The 20,220-nt window shown below is 41.4% G+C and overlaps 1 protein-coding gene and 1 long non-coding RNA gene across 5 annotated transcripts in view; both read left to right on the forward strand.

Moving 5' to 3' along the window:
- The window catches only part of clip2 (CAP-Gly domain containing linker protein 2), a 40,957-nt gene extending 26,933 nt beyond the window's left edge, over positions 1-14,024 (forward strand). For 2 of the 4 annotated variants that reach the window (XM_062959160.1, XM_062959162.1), the window contains 8 exons: positions 1,962-2,019; positions 2,279-2,362; positions 3,813-3,969; positions 5,119-5,278; positions 7,489-7,674; positions 10,412-10,478; positions 11,058-11,120; positions 13,067-14,024. In XM_062959160.1, coding sequence (XP_062815230.1) covers positions 1,962-2,019; positions 2,279-2,362; positions 3,813-3,969; positions 5,119-5,278; positions 7,489-7,674; positions 10,412-10,478; positions 11,058-11,104 — 759 coding nt within the window. In that variant the 3' untranslated portion in view covers positions 11,105-11,120; positions 13,067-14,024. The remainder of the gene's footprint in view (positions 1-1,961; positions 2,020-2,278; positions 2,363-3,812; positions 3,970-5,118; positions 5,279-7,488; positions 7,675-10,411; positions 10,479-11,057; positions 11,121-13,066) is intronic. The other 2 variants (XM_062959161.1, XM_062959163.1) reach the window with 1 other exon arrangement.
- Positions 14,025-14,458: 434 nt separating this feature from the next.
- On the forward strand, positions 14,459-19,060 carry LOC134293015 (uncharacterized). Its single transcript, XR_010000086.1, has 2 exons — positions 14,459-15,160; positions 15,253-19,060. It is a non-coding gene; the product is annotated as an uncharacterized LOC134293015 (long non-coding RNA).
- Positions 19,061-20,220: the final 1,160 nt, after the last annotated feature.

Here is a 20,220-nt window from a genome sequence, read left to right on the forward strand (position 1 = left end):
ATAAGCCTAATTTTTCAGCCCTTTTTTTAAGAATGAAAAAGCCCCCCTCGGCTTATACTCGGGTTTAGGGTCCTGGTTGGCTTATACAGTGTTCCCTCACCACTTCGCAGTTCACTTTTCGTGGAATCGCTGTTTCGCGGTTTTTCAATAAACTCTAAAAGACTATTATAAATCATAAAAATTACAGGAAGGGAGGAAGGAGAAGCCAAAGGGAGAGAAAAGGAGGCCAAGTAGCAACAGGAAGAGAAGGAGGCGATTTATCAACACACAATTGGTTGATAAAGACTTAAAATAGTGCATAACTACTAAAATAATATATAAACATTAAAATAAATATAGTGTTCCTACTTCACGGATTTTCACTTATTGCGGGTGGTCCTGGAAGCTAACCCCAGCGATAAGTGAGGGAACACTGAATTCGAGTCGACTTATACTCGAGAATATATGGTACATTTATTATTTTTCTCTATTATTATTGGTATTATTACATTTATTATTTTACTCTATTTATTATTATTGCATTTATTATTTTACTCTATTTATTACATTTATTATTTTACTCTTATTTTATTGGCATTATTACATTTACTATTTTACTCTATTATTACTTGTATTTATTATTTTACTCTATTTATTACATTTATTATTTTACTCTATTATTATTGGTATTATTACATTTACTATTTTACTCTATTTATTATTACTTGTATTATTTTCCTGTATTTATTATTATTACATGTATTATTTTACTCTAGACTTATTAAAAGGATAAATAAGCACATTTACATTGAAGAAGATGAGAATAATGATTTGATCAGAGTTGGACAGTCTTATCTCAAGCTTGAGCTTGATGTAAATATTCAAAAACATTTAACCTACTGATGCCTCAATGAATGTAATTTTATTGGTACAGTAGAGTCTCACTTATCCAACATAAACGGGCCGGCAGAACGTTGGATAAGTGAATATGTTGGATAATAAGGAGAGATTAAGGAGAAGCCTATTAAACATCAAATTAGGTTATGATTTTACAAATTAAGCACCAAAACATCATGTTATACAACAAATTTGACAGAAAAAGCAGTTCAATACGCAGCAATGCTATGTTGTAATTACCGTATTTACGAATTTAGCCCCAAAATATCATGATATATTGAAAACATTGACTACAAAAATGCCTTGGATAATCCAGAACCTTGGATAAGCAAGTCTTGGATAAGTGATACTCTACTGTATTACATTTATTATTTTACTCTATTTATTATTACTTGTATTGTTTTTCTGTATTTATTATTATTATTATTATTATTATTATTATATGTATTATTTTACTCTCTTATTATTAAAAGGATACATCATCATCATCATCATCATTTAATTACTTATAATTAAGTAATTAAATAACACATAAGCACATTTACATTGAAGAAGATGAGAATAATGATTTGATCAGAGTTGGACAGCCTTATCATAAATTTGAGCTTGATGTAAATATTCAAAAACATTTAACCTACTGATGCCTCAATTCATGTAATTTTATTGGTATCTATTTTTATTGCTGAAATTTACCACCCTCGGCTTATACTGGAGTCAAATGTTTTCCCAGTTTTTTTGTGGCAAAATTAGGTGCCTCAGCTTATATTCGGGTCGGCTTATACTCGAGTATATTATATTATTATTATTACAGTGTTATTCACCGTAACTATACCAAGATATTTATTTATTTATTTATTTATTTGCGACATTTATATACCGCCCTTCTCACCCCGAAGGGGACTCAGGGCGGTTTACAAGTATATATACATACAATATATTATATTATACAACTATATCGCAATATTATTAGTAATATTGCATGTAATATAAATATACAATTATAATAGTGAATTATAATTATTATTACATTGTATTACATCATAATATTATTATACTATATAATCTATCTATTGCCTGTATTGCAGATGATTGAAACCAATGACATTTCGGAAGAAAAGATCAAAATGAAGCAGACAATGGAAGGTAACGTAGTGAATTCTGGATTCAAAGCATGGGCTGATATTTTGAAATGCAGGAGCCCCTGCTTAAGTTTAATCATTGATCTGGCTTGGATATAGAACGTGAAAGCAGAATGAAACGCAGTGTGAATGCGCATTTTTTATTTATTTCGTGTCAAAAGCCTTGCATAAATAAATAAGTTTAATGAATTTTCTTCCCCATTTTCCCATGTGTCTATGCCCATGTGTCTAGATTTGACTGCCTGCTCTTTTCCCTCCCTCAGATCTTCAGGAGAAGCTGAGCAAAAAGGACAAAGAGGTCTCGTCCCTGTTCTCCCAGACTGACCTCCTAAGGGCCCAAGTAAGTGGTAAGTTTCCTTAAAATGGTGTTAATTAGAACCACATCCTGTTGGAACCCCAAAAGTCATTTGTTGCAAATAGCCAATTAAATGTCACTTCGGAGCAGAAGTACTGCATACATATAAACTAGGTGGTGAGAGAACAACAACAATATAATAACAACAATAATATAATAACAACAACAACAACACAGGGCAGCTCACATGGGGACAAGCTCGGATAATTACAATAAAATGAAATAAAATACATACAGAATACACAGCAGGTAAAAACATCAAGATGAAAACATAATTTGAAACCAGAACAGGAGTTAAGGAGAACGAACTGGGTCATTATTTATTGCTGTTATTATATTTATTTATACCCCGCCTTACCTCCCCCGAAGGGGACTCAGAGCAGCTATTTATCTATTATTATTGTTGTTGTTGTTGTTGAAGGGAACTTAGAGCAGCTATGTATCTGTTGTTGTTGTTGTTATTTATACCCTGCCTTACCTCCCCCGAAGGGGACTCAAAGCGGCGATGTATCTATCATCATCATCATCATCATCATCATAATTATTATTATATTTATTTATACCCCGCCTTACCTCCCCCGAAGGGGACTCAAAGTGGCTATGTATGTATGTATTATTATTATCGTTATTATTTTATTATGTTACAGCAAACAAGATAGATATGCTGGATTTCGTATTGTTGTTGTTGTTGTTATTATTATTATTATATTTATTTATACCCCGCCCTACCTCCCCCAAAGCGGACTCAAAGCGGCTATGTATCTATCTATCATCATCATCATCATCATCATCATCATCATCGTTATTATATTTATTTATACCCCGCCTTACCTCCCCCGAAGGGGACTCAAAGCGGCTATGTATTATTATTATTATTATTATTATTATTATTATTATTATTATTATATTATGTCACAGCAAACAAGATAGATATGCTGGATTTTGTAGTATTATTATTATTATTATTATTATATTTATTTATACCCTGCTTTACCTCCCCCGAAAGGGACTCAGAGCGGCTATGTATCTATTATTATTATTATTATAAGTTGTTGTTGTTGTTGTTGTTGTTATTATTTGAAACACAAGATGAGTCCACAGCAGACACTATGCTGGCTGTATTATTATTATTATTATTATTATTATTATTATTATTATTATTATTATTATTATTATTTGAAACACAAGATGAGTCCACAGCAGACACTATGCTGGCTGTATTATTATTATTATTATTATTATTATTATTATTATTATTATATTGAGAGAAAGAGATTTGGTTCTTAGTCATCCATTCATCTGTTGCAAGTCGAAAGGCTCTGATATAAAGCCTTTCTAAGAAAGAAACAATGCATCCCTCTTGGCTTGGTTGAGCTCTCTTTGACAGCAACATCTTGCTTGATCTTCAGTGTGTTCTTCCCCTTTTTTTCTTTGTCTGCCAGCATTGGAAAACAGATGCAAAAGTACCGAGAGGAAGGCAGATTCTCTGTTGAAAGAGAAGAAAAGACTGGAGGCAGAACTGGAGACAGTGTCCAAGAAAACGCACGATGCTTCTGGTCAGCTGGTTCTGATCAGTCAGGAACTACTGAAAAAAGAAAGGTTGGCCTCTTTTATTCCTCCTCTTCCTCAGTCAGGTTTGGGAAATATTAAGTATAGCCAACAACAAAGATCTCACAACATAAGCTCCATACATGATGGGGACTTTTCTGCAAGAACAGGCAATGCAGTGTGTGCTGGACTAGGGAAAATGCACAAAAGACAGCAGAGTTTCAGAAGTGTTTCTCAGTGCCCAAAATATATATCTATTCTCCCATAAAACAACTCAAGATGCACTCAAGAGACAAAAATAAAGTAGGCTTTGGTAAAATAACATATTTGGTTTACTCACAACTTCATGTGTCTGGCATAATATAACCCAGTTTTAGATATGTTTAAGATAGTTTCTCTGTGCAGATGGCACAGGGCATCTTTCTTATAATCAACAGCAGGCAAGTGTTGGCTTAAGCAGTCCCAAAGTCTAATGGAGTCTGATGTCTGAGCAGTCTCAGATCAGATCATGTGGTCTTCAGCCCCTCCCACAACCTCTCAGGAAACATAGAGCAAAAGAAGCTGCATACCAGAACATACATGTAAAACAGTAAGCCTAGTTTTTCAGCCCTTTTTTTAAGACTGAAAAAGCCCCCCTCGGCTTATACTCGGGTGAGGGTCCTGGTTGGCTTATATTTAGGTCAGCTTATACTCAAGAATATATGGTACATTTATTATTTTTCGCTATTATTGTTGCTACTATTACATTTATTTTACTCTATTTTTATTATTAATAATAATACATTCATTATTTCACTATGATCTTACTATAATTATTATTATTATTTATTTTACTTTATTTATTATTATGATTATTACATGTATTATTTTATTATTAAAAGGATACATAAGCACATTTACATTGAAGAAGATGAGAATAATGATTTGATCAGAATTGGACAATCTTATCTTAAATTTGAACTTTATGTAAATATTCAAAAACATTTAACCTACTGATGCCTCAATTAACGTAATTTTATTGGTATCTATTTTTATTTCTGAAATTTACCACCCTTGGCTTATACTGGGGTCAATGTTTTCCCAGTTTTTTTATGGCAAAATTAGGTGCCTCGGCTTATATTCGGGTCGGCTTATACTCGAGTATATACGGTATATTTTAAAAACCCGCTTTGTGAGATGTTCCCTCGACTCTCCCCGCAGAAGCCTGAACGAGCTGCGTGCTTTGCTTATGGAGGCCAACCGTCACTCTCCAGGCCCCGAGCGGGACTTGAGCCGCGAGGTGCACAAAGCGGAGTGGAGGCTGAAAGAGCAGAAACTCAAGGATGACATCAAAGGCCTACGGGAAAAACTGATCGTTCTGGTGAGTCCTGCTCTTCTTCTCTTTCCACTTGGAGAGTATTGTTAGTGTGTTTTGTTATTATATAATGAAATGTTAGATCTGTTGTATGCTGTTGGATTGTGTCTATGTGTTCTGGCAAGCTTTCCAGCAGCACAGGAGTTAATTGCATACCAGCCCTGATTGATAGCCTGCAGGGCCAATGGGGCAAGACTTCCATTTCAACTGCTTGGACGGAACATTGTTCATGACTGTGGAATGTTGGGAGTGCCTTGCTAGCACTGATAGCGGACTTGGTTGATTGATTTACTGATGTCTTAACTCTTGTTTTATTGTCTTACTGTGTTTTACTATTTTTTTGTATATTGTTTAATGTATTTATGCTGTTGTTTTTGTAAACTGTGCTAGTTGGGCCTTGCCCCATGTGAGCCGCCCCGAGTCCCCATGGGGAGATGGTGGCGGGGTATAAATAAAGTTGTGTTATTATTATTATTATTATTATTATTATTATTATTATTATTATTATTATTATTATTATTATTGGTGAACTGAGAGGACGTGCCATGCTTTGCCCTTGCCGGGAAACATGAGTCCTGATAGCGATGGTGTTTAGAGTTGTATATAGCTTGTAAATAAAAATATAGTACCGCTGGGATCAGCAGATAATTTACGATTGAGGTGTCGTTTTGTCGGTGCCACTTTGCTGATGCTTAAGTGGTCTGACTGGTGAGAAGAAGGTGAGAGACCTGAGTCACAAATAAGTCAAGGTGACCATTAACCCCTGACAAGTATGGGCTAATTTGGTGCAGTATAATAATAACTATCATATTTATTTATACCCATTTTATCTCTTCCGAAGGAGATTCAAAGCAGCTATGTTAGGCTGCAACATATATCACCACCCCAGGACCTTCCATAATAGACGTACAGAATAGAAAAATTAGGACTCTTCAAAAGCCTTAGGCAGGCTCATTTAGAAGGAAACCCCAATACCAGATTGTTTCCTACTAATAATTTTTGAAGAAGTGGTATTGCTTTGCCTGAAATTATAAACCATTCTTAATTAGACTTCTAGTACCTATACAGTCTTGCTAAGAGACAGATTGTCCATTGGCTTTAGCACATAGGAATGACCTACAACTTTATTATACAGTAGAGTCTCACTTATCCAAGCTAAACGGGCCGGCAGAAGTTTGGATAAGCGAATATCTTGGATAATAAGGAAGGATTAAGGAAAAGCCTATTAAACATCAAATTAGGTTATGATTTTACAAATTAAGCACCAAAACATCATGTTATACAACAAATTTGACAGAAAAAGTAGTTCAATACACAGTAATGTTATGTTGTAATTACTGTATTTATGAATTTAGCACCAAAATAGCACGATATATTGAAAACATTGACTATAAAAATGCCTTGGATAATCCAGAAGCTTGGAGAAGCGAGGCTTGGATAATTGAGACTACTGTATATCAGAGTCTGTTCCAGTGTTGTCAAACCACAGCACTCCCTCCCCAAAAGTTTGCAAACAAAGAGAAGTTTTCAAGCAAGATACAGTAGAGTCTCACTTATCCAACACTCGCTTATCCAACGTTCTGGATTATCCAACGCATTTTTGTGGTCAATGTTTTCAATATAACGTGATATTTTGGTGCTAATTTTGTAAATACAATAATTACAACATAACATTACTGTGTATTGAACTACTTTTTCTGTCAAATGTGTTGTACAACATGATGTTTTGGTGCTTAATTTGTAAAATCATAACGTATTTTGATGTTTAATAGGCTTTTTCTTAATCTCTCCTTATTATCCAACATATTCGCTTATCCAACGTTCTGCCGGCCCGTTTATGTTGGATAAGTGAGGCTCTACTGTATATTATTTTTTCTTTATTTTTTAAACATTTTCTGTGGTTTCAAAGAACCCAGCAGCAGCTATACCCCGAATTCTTATCAAATGGTGTATGTGAGACAGATTATCCTTTTTCTCACCTAGATGAGCTTAAGCTATTTACTTTAAGCTCTATGAGGAGTGGCTTAAAGAACTGAGCATGTTTAGCCAGCAGAAGAGAAGACTGAGAAAAGACATGATAGTTTCCTCTCACTTCCTGTTGTCTCAGCCTCGTTCTTAACTAGGAGTCGTTTGTAAGTCGGATGTTTGCAACTCGAGGGCTTCTTGTATTCCATCAAATCCTTGTTGTGGGTTTTCTCGCACATTTCAATGTCCAGGATAAAGATAAAGCCGTCACGGACCAGCGGCGATACTCCCTCATCGACCCTTCGTCGGAGTCGGAGGTCCTGCGGTTGCAGCATCGGCTGGTCAGCACCGAGGACGTCTTGAGGAACGCCTTGGAGCAGGGCCAGCAGATGGAGAAGCTCATGGAGGCCATGAGGAGCTGCTCGGAAAAAGCACAGGTCAGGGCCTCCATCCGTACACTGGTCCACCACAGGGCTGTGCATTAAGTCCTCAAACTTTTTAAGGAGGGGGCCGGCCCACAATCCTTCAGACTGTTGAGGGGCCGAATCATCATTTGAAAAAGAAATACGAACAACTCCCTATGCACACTGCACATGTCTTATTTGTAGTGCAAAACAACAATAATGAAAGAACAATAAAATATTTAAAAATGAAAACAATTTTAACCAACATAAACCTATCAGGATTTCAATAGGAAGTGTGGGCCTGCTTCTGGCCAATGAGATAGTCAAGTTAATCAGGATTGTTGTTGTTGTTGTTGTTGTGTGTCTTCAAGTCATTTCAGACTTTGGGAAAGCCTAAGTCTAAAATTATTTATTTATTCGTTTACTACATTTATATCCCGCCCTTCTCACCCCGAAGGGGACTCAGAGCAGCTGAATGTACATACAATATATTATATTATTAGCATAGCACAATATTAGCATTATATATTACTATATTGAACTATACCACTATACTGTAATATTATATGTAATATATAACATGTAATTAATATTATTATATGGTATTATTATGAGTATTACATTGTATAACATGATAATATTATCAATATCATATGTATCTATATATATAAAAGGGTAATGAAATTTCGGCCTAGGACAAAACAACAAAACTACACATCCCAGAAACACTAAACTTGGCAGCACAACCCCTCATCCATGCCTCTACGTTCATACAACAAAAAGAAAAGAAAAATAATGTCCTAATTAGAGGGAGAGGAATAATTGTTTTTATCCAATTGCTGCCAGTTAGAAGGCTAAGCTCTGCCCACTTGGTCTCCTAGCAACCCATGCAGCCCAGGGGACAGGCAGAGTTAGGCCTCTTCCACACTGCCTATAAAATACAGATTATCTGATTTGAACTGGATTATATGGCAGTGTAGACTCAAGGCCCTTCCACACAGCTATATAACCCATTTATAATCTTATATTATCTGCTTTGAACTGGATTATCTTGACTCCACACTGCCATATAATCCACTTCAGTGTGCAGTCGGACACAACTGGACTTAATGTCAGGGGAAAACCTTTACCCTTTACCTTAACTACCACCAATTCCTCAATACTTTATTTCCCATACCACCAGACTTCGCCACAGCAACGCGTGGCCGGGCACAGCTAGTATATAATATATTATATTATTAAAACTGATATAAAAATATTATATTATAAATGAGGGTGGGGGCCAGGTAAATGACCTTAGAGGGCCGCATCCGGCCCCCGGGCCTTAGTTTGGGGACCCCTGGTATACTCCTTACACATATGATCAAATCCCTGTTCACCGTAGTAATATCATTGCCAAATTTGCAGATAATACAACATCTGTATCTGGTGGGACTTACTGTATATACTCGAGTATAAGCCTAGTTTTTCAGCCCTTTTTTTAGGACTGAAAAAGCCTCTCTCGGCTTATACTCGAGTGAGGGTCCTAGCTGGCTTATACTCGAGTATATATGGTACATTTATTATTTTTCTCTATTTTTATTGGTATTATTACATTTATTATTTTACTCTATTATTATGGTTCGTATTACATTTATTTTACTCTATCTATATATAAAAGAGTGATGGCATCACGGCGACCCACAAAACAACAAAACTACAGGCCCCCCAACCTCGAAATTTGACAACACAACCCATCATCCACGCCTCTAGGTTGATACAACAAAAAGAAAAGAAAAATAAAGTCCTAATTAGAGAGAGAGGAATAATTGCTTTTATCCAATTGCTGCCAGTTAGAAGGCTAAGCTCTTCCAACTTGGTCTCCTAGCAACCCAATTAAAAAAAAACACTAAAAAAAATTTAAGACACTAAAAATTAATACAATACAATAATAAAATATAATAAATAAAAAGATAACTTACAATAAAATTAATTAAAAAAATACAAATAACGTCAAATAAAAATTACACAACAATTTTTAACCAATACCACCACCACTTTGCCACAGCAACGCCTGGCCGGGCACAGCTAGTTTTTATTATTACAGTAGAGTCTCACTTATCCAACATAAACGGGCCGGCAGAACGTTGGATAAGCGAATATGTTGGATAATAAGGAGGCATTAAGGAAATCCTATTAAACATCAAATTAGGTTATGATTTTACAAATGAAGCACCAAAACATCATGTTATACAACAAATTTGACAGAAAACATAGTTCAATACGCAGTAATGCTATGTAGTCATTACTGTATTTACGAATTTAGCACCAAAATATCATGATGTAGTGAAAACATTGACTACAAAAGTGCGTTGGATAATCCAGAACGTTGGATAAGCGAATGTTGGATAAGTGAGACTCTACTGTATTAATACATTTATTATTTCACTCTGATATTATTATTGTTATTACATTTATTATTTTACTTTATGAAAAGGATACATAAGGGCTTTATTTATTTATTATTTATTTCCATCATTTCTATGCCGCCCTTCTCACCCGAAGGGACTCAGGGCGGCTCACAATCTGGCAAAATTCAATGAATTTTATATTGAAGAAGATGAAAATAATGATTTAATCAGAGTTGGGCAGTCTTATCTTAGAGTTTTATGTAAATATTCAAAAAAAAATATAACCTACCGATGCCTCGATTAATGTAATTTTATTGGTTTTTATTTTTATTTCTGAAATTTACCACTCTCGGCTTATACTTGAGTCAATGTTTTCCCAGTTTTCTTGTGATAAAATTAGGTGCCTTGGCTTATATTCGGGTCGGCTTATACTCGAGTATATACGGGGTATGTTTATTATTTTACTCTATTTATTACTGCATGTATTATTTTCCTGTATTTATTATTATGATTATTATTATTATTATTATTATTCCATGTATTATTTTACTCTATTATTATTAAAGGGATACATAAGCACATTTGAAGAAGATGAGAATAAGGATTTAATCATAGTTGGACAATCTTATCTTAAAATAGAGCTTTATGTAAATATTCAAAAACATTTAATCTACTGATGCCTCAATTAAGGTAATTTTATTGGTATCTGTTTTTATTTCTGAAATTTACCACCCTCGGCTTATACTGGACTCAATGTTTTCCCAGTTTTTTTGTGGTAAAATTAGGCTTATATTCGGGTCGCTTTATACTCGAGTATATACAGTGCTCATTTTATTATCCATAACCACAGGTTTTATAAGCATCATCCATCGACTCAATGGATTTCTGCTTTTAATGTTGTTAATTTCTGATCTTAATGTTAATGCTTAAAAAAAACCCTCAGTTTGTAATGTTTTAAAGTTCAATCTATTTTCCTGATCGCTGTAAATGTAATCCATAACTGACCAACGGTTCTTTCCACTCTAGACGGTTGGGAACTCCGGATCTGCAAATGGGATCCATCAACAGGATAAATCTCACAAACAAGAGGTACGTGATTTTTAAAGCTCCATCTGGAGCGATCCAGGGGGGCGGTGATGGCACCTATTAGGACACGGGAGCGGGGCCTCTTCCCAAGTGCCGGAGACAGGGCTGAGCACCTAAGGTGCCTGTTAGGACACAGGGGGCGGAGCTAGAGGAGTGGGCGTGGCTTCTTCCCAAGAGCCTGAGACAGGGCTGAGAATCTATACCTCTCCTGAAGCGCTTGTTGGGACACAGAGGGCGGAGCTAGGAAAGGGGGCGGGGCCTCCTTCCAAGAGCCTGAGACAGGGCTGAGCCTCTATACCTCTCCTGAGAGGCCTTTTAGGACTAAAGGGTGGGGCTGGGGTGGGGGCGGGGCCTCTTCCCAAGAGCCTGAGACAGGGCTGAGCCTCTATATTTCTCCTGAGAGGTCTTTTAGGACTAAAGGGTGGGGCTGGGGTGGGGGCGGGGCCTCTTCCCAAGAGCCTGAGACAGGGCTGAGCCTCTATATTTCTCCTGAGAGGTCTTTTAGGACTAAAGGGTGGGGCTGGGGTGGGGGCGGGGCCTCTTCCCAAGAGACAGAGACAGGGCTGAGCCTCTATATCTATCCTGAGAGGCCTTTTAGGACTTAGGGGTGGGGCATTTTCCCAAGAGCGTGAGACAGGGCTGAGCTTCTATACCTCTCCCGAGAGGCCTTTGAGGACTAAAGGGTGGGGCTAGGGGTGGGGGCGGGGCCTCTTTCCAAGAGCGCGGACAGGGCTGAGCATCTATAGCTCCCCTGAGGCGCTTGTTAGAACATGGGGACGGGGTAGAAGGGTTCAGCCCCGTCAGACACTCGGGAAGAGGCCCCGCCCCCTCCTCTAGCCCCGCCCCCTTTGTCCTGCCGGGCACCACAGGACAGGGATAGAAGCTCAGCCCTGCTTCAGTGCTCGTAACTCCACCCATCCCAGTCCTGGCAGCCCATTTGTGGCTCCACCCACCTCCCCTCGCAACCCTACATCTTAGACTAGGGGAGAGGTTCAGCCCCGCCCTCTTGAGCAGGAGCCACGCCCACCCCTCTAAGCCATGCCCCCCTTTCCAGGGGGCACTGAGTCATATTTTTTCTGGAAAGGGGGTGGTAGGCCAAACAAGTTTGGGAACCGATGGTATAGATCAGGGGTCCCCAAACTAAGGCCCGGGGGCTGGATGCGGCCCTCCAAGGTCATTTACCTGGCCCCCACCCTCAGTTTTATAATATATTTTTATATCAGTTTCAATAATATAATATATTGTATATACATATAATATTGATAATAATCTTATGTTATACAATATTATACTAATAGTAATACCATATAATAATATTAATTATATGTTATGTATTACATATTATAAAATAGTATAGTGGTATAGTTCAATATATTAATATATAATGCTAATTTTGTGTTAAGCTAATAATATAATATATTGTATGTACATATAGCTGCTCTGAGTCCCCTTCGGGGTGAGAAGGGTGGGATATAAATGTAGTAAATTAATGCAGTAAATAAATAATTAATTTTAGACTTAGGCTCGGCCAAAGTCTGAAATGACTTGAAGACACAACAACAACAACAATCCTAATTAACCTGACTATCTCATTGGCCAGAAGCAGGCCCACACTTCTGATAGGTTTATGTTGGTTACAATTGTTTTCATTTTTAAATATTGTATTGGTCTTTCATTGTTATTGTTGTTGTTTTGCACTACATATAAGATATGTGCAGTGTGCATAGGAATTTTTTCATTTTCTTTTTCAAATGATAATTTGGCCCCTCAACAGTCTGAAGGATTGTGGACCGGCCCTCGGCTTAAAAAGTTTGGGGACCCCTGGTATAGATAGTAATGTTTTGTATTTTGTGTGTCTTTGTCCTCATGTTGAGCTGTTTGGGTCTTTGGTTTGTAAGAAAACCTTTCTGCCATTGAGTCAACAGCAGTGCTGGTCTTCTTTCTTCCAGGAGAAGCACTGATGAAGGAGCCCAGGTGGAGAGGACTCTGGCGACAGGGTTTGCTGCTCAAAAGACGGGCCAAACAAGGGGTGCTTCCCCCCGTCCTACCACCCCATGCCCACTTTCGGAGCCACACAAAGTGTTTTCCTGCACTACAAAACACGGCTAGTTTCACGGGCAACGAATGGTATCCTCCCCGGCTTTCCCAGCTGTGCCTGGCTCATGAAGAAAAGCGGTACGAGAGTTGTATGTTTGTCGCTGAATTGCTGAATTGCTTCTCCTCCACCATTTGACTATATGGATGGCATGGGTCTCATCTTGACAAGGAATTTCCTTTTTTTCGGGTGGAGTTGCCCTCACGTATTGGCTAACGGAAGTGTCCCATCGCAGTGTCCAGTTGAGAGACGCAAGTCTTTTTGTTTTCCATTGCAAATCCCCCAGAAGGGAATCTGCCTGTCATTTTTCCCTCTTGTTTTTGATGGCCAGTTGTCCCTCTCGAGGAAAATAATCCCTTCCCTACATTAAAAAGACTCTTGAGGTACGTAACATGAAGAGGATGCATCATGCTGCTCCCATGGCAATTTTAAGGTGGACGTTTAACTTATTATTTTTCAATTTTGGTAACGACTGAGTCCCATGAGTTGCTTGGAGCTGTCAAGTTGTGCCTCTTCGAAGCGAGATCGCCCTGCTTTAAGCCACTTTTGCCAAGGTTTGAATCCGGGTCAAGCTTGAATGTTGTTCAACAGATGGGATCACCTGCTTCTTCCCATCTCTTGCTTGCTTCTATCACATTTCACCTGTAATCCAAGTGTTAACTTTTCTAACATGCATCTGGGCCAAGGATGATGTCCCTCCACAAAAGGTTGTACTATTTTTTGGCTTTATCTGTGACTTAGTGTATTCCCTCTGCCAAAAAATAATAAATGAACATTGCAGAAAGCTGGCACCAGAGGGGGGAGGAGCTTTAGACCAGTGGTTCCCAAACTTATTTGGCCTACTGCCCCCTTTCCAGAAAAAATATGACTCAGTGCCCCCTGGAAAGGGGGCGTGGCTTAGAGGGGTGGGCGTGGCTCCTGCTCAAGAGGGCGGGGCTGAGCCTCTCTCCTAGTCCAAGATGCAGGGCTGGGAGGGGGAGGTGGGCGGAGCCACAAATGGGCAGGCAGGACTGGGATGGGCGGAATTACGAGCTCTGAGATAGGGCTGAGCTTCTATCCCTGTTCTGCGGGGCTAGAGGAGGGGGTGGGGCCTCCCCCCAAGTGCCTGATGGGGCTGAACCTCTATACCCCACTCCCCGTGTTCTAACAAGCGCCTCAGGGGACGTATACAGAGGCTCAGCCCTGTCTCGTGCTCTTGGGAAGAGGCCCGGCCCTCATCCCTAGCCCTGCCCTGTATTATTATTATTATTATTATTAACATTGAGGCTGGGTAGCCATCTGTCAGGGGTGCTTTGCTAGTGCTTTTGATGCACAAAGGCAGAAGGGGATTGGACTCAATGGCCCAAAGGGTCTCTTCCAACCCTCTTTATTATTGTTATTATTATTATTATTATTATTATTATTAACATTGAGGCTGGGTGGCCATCTGTCAGGGGTGCTTTGCTTGTGCTTTTGGTGCACAAAGGCAAAAGGGGGTTGGACTCAATGGCCCAAGGGGTCTCTTTCAACCCTCTTTATTATTATTATTATTAATAATAATAATAATAATAATAATAATAATAATAATAATTGAGGCTGGGTGGCCATCTGTCAGGGGTGCTTTGCTTGTGCTTTCGGTGCACAAAGGCAGAAGGGGATTGGACTCAATGGCCCAAAGGGTCTCTTCCAACCCTCTTGTTGTTGTTGTTGTTGTTGTTATTATTTTATTGTATGACACAGCAAACAAGATAGATATGCTGGAATAATAATAATAATTATTATTATTATTATTATTATTGCTCGGTGGCCAACTATAGTCCGGCCCTCCAACAGTCCGAAGGATCGTGAACCGGCCCCCTGTTTAAAAAGTTTTGGGACCCTTGGTCTAGAAGCTCAGCCCTGTCTCGTGCTCTTGGGAAGAGGCTCCACCCTTAGCCCCACCCTTTAGTCCTAAAAGGCCTCTCAAGAGGTATAGAGGCTCAGCCCTGTCTCGTGCTCTTGGGAAGAGGCCCCGCCCCCATCCCTAGCCCTGCCTTTTAGTCCTCAAAGGCCCCTCGGGAGAGGTATAGAGGCTCAGCCCTGTCTCGTGCTCTTGGGAAGAGGCCCCGCCCCCATCCCTAGCCCTGCCCTGTAGTCCTCAAAGGCCCCTCGGGAGAGGTATAGAGGCTCAGCCCTGTCTCGGGCTCCTGGAAGGAGGCCCTGCCTCGTTCCCTAGCTCTGCCCAATGTGTCCCAACAAGCAGCTCAGGACAGGTGTAGATGCTCAGCCCTGTCTCAGGCTCTTGGGAAGAAGCCATGCCCACTCCTCTAGCTCCGCCCCCTGTGTCCTAACAGGCGCCTCAGGTGCTCAGCCCTCTCAAATAGGTCTGCGACTATTATATGAGGAAACAAAAAATACTAATTTTGCCATCCCCGAAATGAGACTGCGACTATTATGTGATGAAATGTGATATGCATAGTGTGTGCACGTAATCGGGTTTTTCCTCTTCCCATTAGCAGCATTCAGATGTTTGTCTTTTGTCCCCAAACGCTTCTTGTTTTTCTTCCTGACCCAAAGGTCTTAATCAGTGTTAGAATAAAGTAAACCAGGAAGTGATCCTTAGTCGAATGGAACCTCTGGAGTTGGAATGGAGGCGGGAGCAGGACTTTTTGAACATGGATGGATGCTGTCGGGAGCAAAATGTCCTTGCGGGAACCCTGGGCCCGACCTCCCTGATGCATCTGTGCACTGCTGCTATGAAAGGAGGCTCCCTGGGTAACAGGGCAGTGGATCCCGCGGTGGGTTTTAGTCTGAACTTTAAGGGACTTTAATATATTTTGGACACAGGGTTCCTTTAGGGACGAGATCAAACCTGAACTGCATTCACTACCTCCCTGAAATTGCTGAAACTCATCGGACATTGCGTCGTGTTTTGCCTGGTTATCGAGGCGGACAGTTTATACAAATCATCGGCCAGTCGGAATCAAGAAAAAGTCAACTATTGAATCCTTTAAAGTTCTGCTGGGAAACATATATATACATCTCAAAACAGAGTGGGAAGAGATAAAGCCAAAAGATAAACGCCAAGAATACTTTATGTCAGAAACAAAAAGCCGAGGATTTGCAGACAAAATGACGGAGTTTCTTTCGTCGAGATCACGGTCCGAAAATCCAACGCCACGAACTGGAATTGTCGGTCCCGAAGTCAGGGTCGCAGAGTCCCAAAGTCGGGAATTAACAGGAGCGGCAGAGACGAGATCCAGAACAATGGTGCAACAACGGAGCCAAGGTGAGGGTCCGCAAGTCAGAAATTCTTGATGCCAAGACCTAGGATCCGAAGCCAGAATTCAATGGTTGTCTGCTACCCAGAGCCATTCTCCAAGGTCTCCGAAGCCTGATGGAAGAGGATTCCCTGTGAAGATCAACCCTTTCCACGCTTGCTGCCAACACTGAGGGAGGATTTATCTGGCATGTCAAGCTGACACTGCGCCAGAGCCATTTTTAGTCTGGACCAGTGGTTCCCAAACTTATTTGGCCTGCCGCCCCCTTTCCAGAAAAAATATGACTCAGCGTCCCCTGGAAAGGGGGGCGTGGCTTAGAGGGGTGGGCGTGGCTCCTGCTCAAGAGGGCGGGGGAGAGCCTCTCCCCTAGTCCAAGATGCATAGCTGGGAGGGGGGGGTGGGCGGGGCCACAAATGGGTGGCTAGGACTGGGATGGGCGGAGTTACGAGCTTTGAGACAGGGCTGAGCTTCTATCCCTGTCCTGCGGTGCCTGCCAGGACATGGGGGGCAGGGCTAGAGGAGGGGGCGGGGCCTCTATAGCCCGCCCCTGTGTTCTAACAAGTTCCTCAGGGGAGGTATACAGCCCCTTCTAATGCCCTTGGGAAGAGGCCCCGCCCTTTAGTCCTAAAAGGCCTCTCAGGAGGGATATAGAGGCTCAGCCCTGTCTCAGGCTCTTGGAAGGAGGCCCCGCCCCCTTTCCTAGCTCCGCCCTTTAGTCCTAAAAGGCCTCTCAGGAGAGGTATAGAAGCTCAGCCCTGTCTCAGGCTCTTGGAAGGAGGCCCCGCCCCTTCTCTAGCTCCGCCCTTTAGCCCTAAAAGGCCTCTCAGGAGAGGTATAGAGGCTCAGCCCTGTCTCAGGCTCTTGGAAGGAGGCCCCGCCCCCTTCCCTAGCTCCGCCCTTTAGTCCTAAAAGGCCTCTCAGGAGAGGTATAGAAGCTCAGCCCTGTCTCAGGCTCTTGGTAGGAGGCCCCGCCCCCTTCCATAGCTCCGCCCTTTAGTCCTAAAAGGCCTCTCAGGAGAGGTATAGAGGCTCAGCCCTGTCTCAGGCTCTTGGAAGGAGGCCCCGCCCCTTCTCTAGCTCCGCCCTTTAGTCCTAAAAGGCCTCTCAGGAGAGGTATAGAGGCTCAGCCCTGTCTCGGGCTCTTGGAAGGAGGCCCCACCCCCTTCCCTAGCTCTGCCCTCTGTCCCAACAAGCGCTTCAGGAGAGGTATAGAAGCTCAGCCCTGTCTCAGGCTCTTGGAAGGAGGCCCCGCCCCCTTCCCTAGCTCCGCCCTTTAGTCCTAAAAGGCCTCTCAGGAGAGGTATAGAGGCTCAGCCCTGTCTCAGGCTCTTGGAAGGAGGCCCCACCCCCTTCTCTAGCTCCACCCTTTAGTCCCAAAAGGCCTCTCAGGAGAGGTATAGAGGCTCAGCCCTGTCTCAGGCTCTTGGAAGGAGGCCCCGCCCCTTCCCTAGCTCCGCCCTTTAGTCCTAAAAGGCCTCTCAGGAGAGGTATAGAGGCTCAGCCCTGTCTCGGGCTCTTGGAAGGAGGCCCCACCCCCTTCCCTAGCTCCGCCCTCTGTCCAACAAGCGCTTCAGGAGAGTTATAGATGCTCAGCCCTGTCTCAGGCTCTTGGGAAGAAGCCACGCCCACTCTAGCTCCGCCCCCTGTGTCCTAACAGGCGCCTCAGGTGCTCAGCCCTGTCTCTGGCACTTGGGAAGAGGCCCCGCCCCTCCCTGGCCCCGCCTCCGTGTCCTAATAGGTGCCATCACCGCCCCCCTGGATCACTGCAACGCCCACCAGGGGGCGGTAGTGCCCACTTTGGGAACCACTGGTCTGGACGGAATAATAACTGTTTGGTCTCAGCATCTATGAGGGTCCTTTGACACAGCTGCAGTTGTGTCCAGACTAAATGTGGCTCTATTATGCCTTACATATATATCTGTGGCTCATAATTGAACCTAAAGTCATAATATCCACTGTTACAAGGAAGAGTTTCTTCCTTTCCCATAGAGAACATAAGGGCCACTGCTCTTCATTGCATGCCGATACAACTTTCCTGTTGTTCGATCTGCCAGGCCTCCCAATTGTCAGTGCAAATGCCACGTGTCCGTCTGTCCGTCACCAAAGGACTGACGGTTAGGACGGTTTCCAAGCAACGAAATGCATGCCGGTTTCACGGAAGCAAAAGCCAAGGTAACCCATCCGCACAAGTCGTGAAACGGACAAAGGTCCGGCAGCAGTTCGGCACTTAAACCTTGTACAGAAACTTATTAATCCACTAAAGAACCCAACCCACTTAAATGGACTTCTGTACAGAACGATACTAGGTGTTAATAAAATCCGATAGCCTTTTACTCAAGTGGTATGTATTCCAATTTTGTAGTCTTAGTCACTTTGGGGGCTATCCAATTTTGTTAGATAAAACGATCCGTTTGACAGCTAATAATGTCTATTTTGTTATCGGCTTATTTCTTTTTGTTTTCTCTGTACAAAAAAAATCTTTACAGGCGGGAGTCTCTTCTGTGTAATTCCTTGGACAGAGTATGTCTTCATGTATCGCAGGCCCCGAGACTGGCTTGCTCAAGTGTGATGAGCTCATATTAAACCAATAAAACCTGTGGCAGAAGAAAGGCTCGCGTTTCCTTCTTGCTTCCCCGACATACAATTCAGCAGCCCCCAAACTGCACAAACAGAACCAACACAACAGGACACAACTCCTAGCAGCTTAGATTGTATCTCGCATGGACATCTGTGGCAGATATCCTCAGAGATGCTGAGGTCAGTAAATAAAGAGAAACGCTCAAAAAAATTCCAGACAGGAAACAATCAAGACCAGCTAACACCTCCCAACAAAGGATTCCCCCAGGCTTTGAAGCTGCAAGGCCATTCAATGCTAATCAAAGAGGCCCATTGCAACATTCACACTTGCCTCCAACAGACAAGAGTTTTTTCTCCCATTCCACAGATACATAAACTCCACTTGCCTAGTTTCCAACAGACCTCACAACCTCTGAGGATGCCTGCCATAGATGTGAGCGAAACGTCAGGAACATGGCCATACAAGCCCAGAAAACTCACAGCAACCTATTACAGTAGAGTCTCACTTATCCAACATAAACGGGCCGGTAGAAGCTTGGATAAGCGAATATTTTGATATATTGAAAACATTGACTACAAAAATGCGTTGGATAATCCAGAACGTTGGATAAGCGAATGTTGGATAAGTGAGACTCTACTGTAATAAAAAGATAACTTACAATAAAATTTATAAAAAAAAATACAAATAACGCCAAATAAAAATTACACAATTTTTAACCAATACCATCACCACTTTGCCACAGCAACGCGTGGCCGGGCACAGCTAGTAAATAATAAATTAATTAATTTTAGACTTAGGCTCACCCAAAGTTTGAAATGACTTGAAGACACACAACAACAACAACAATAACAACCCTAATTAACTTGACTATCTCATTGGCCAGAAGCAGGACCACACTTCCCATTGAAATCCTGATCAATGTATGTTGGTTAAAATTGTTTTTATTTTTAAATAATGTATTGTTCTTTCATTGTTCTTGTTGTTGTTGTTGTTTTTGCACTACAAATAAGCCATGTGCAGTGTGCATCGGAATTTGTTTGCATATTTTTTTTCAAATGATAATCCGGCCCCTCAACAGTCCAAAGGATTGTGGACCGGCCCTCGGCTTAAAAAGTTTGAGGACCCCTGCTTTGGAAAGTGTGATCTTTTCTTGGACTGGAAGGAGACGACGAAACACGCATGAAAGCAAAG

Source organism: Anolis carolinensis, unplaced genomic scaffold (genome assembly GCF_035594765.1).
Source record: "Anolis carolinensis isolate JA03-04 unplaced genomic scaffold, rAnoCar3.1.pri scaffold_7, whole genome shotgun sequence".
Classification (NCBI taxonomy): domain Eukaryota; kingdom Metazoa; phylum Chordata; class Lepidosauria; order Squamata; family Dactyloidae; genus Anolis; species Anolis carolinensis.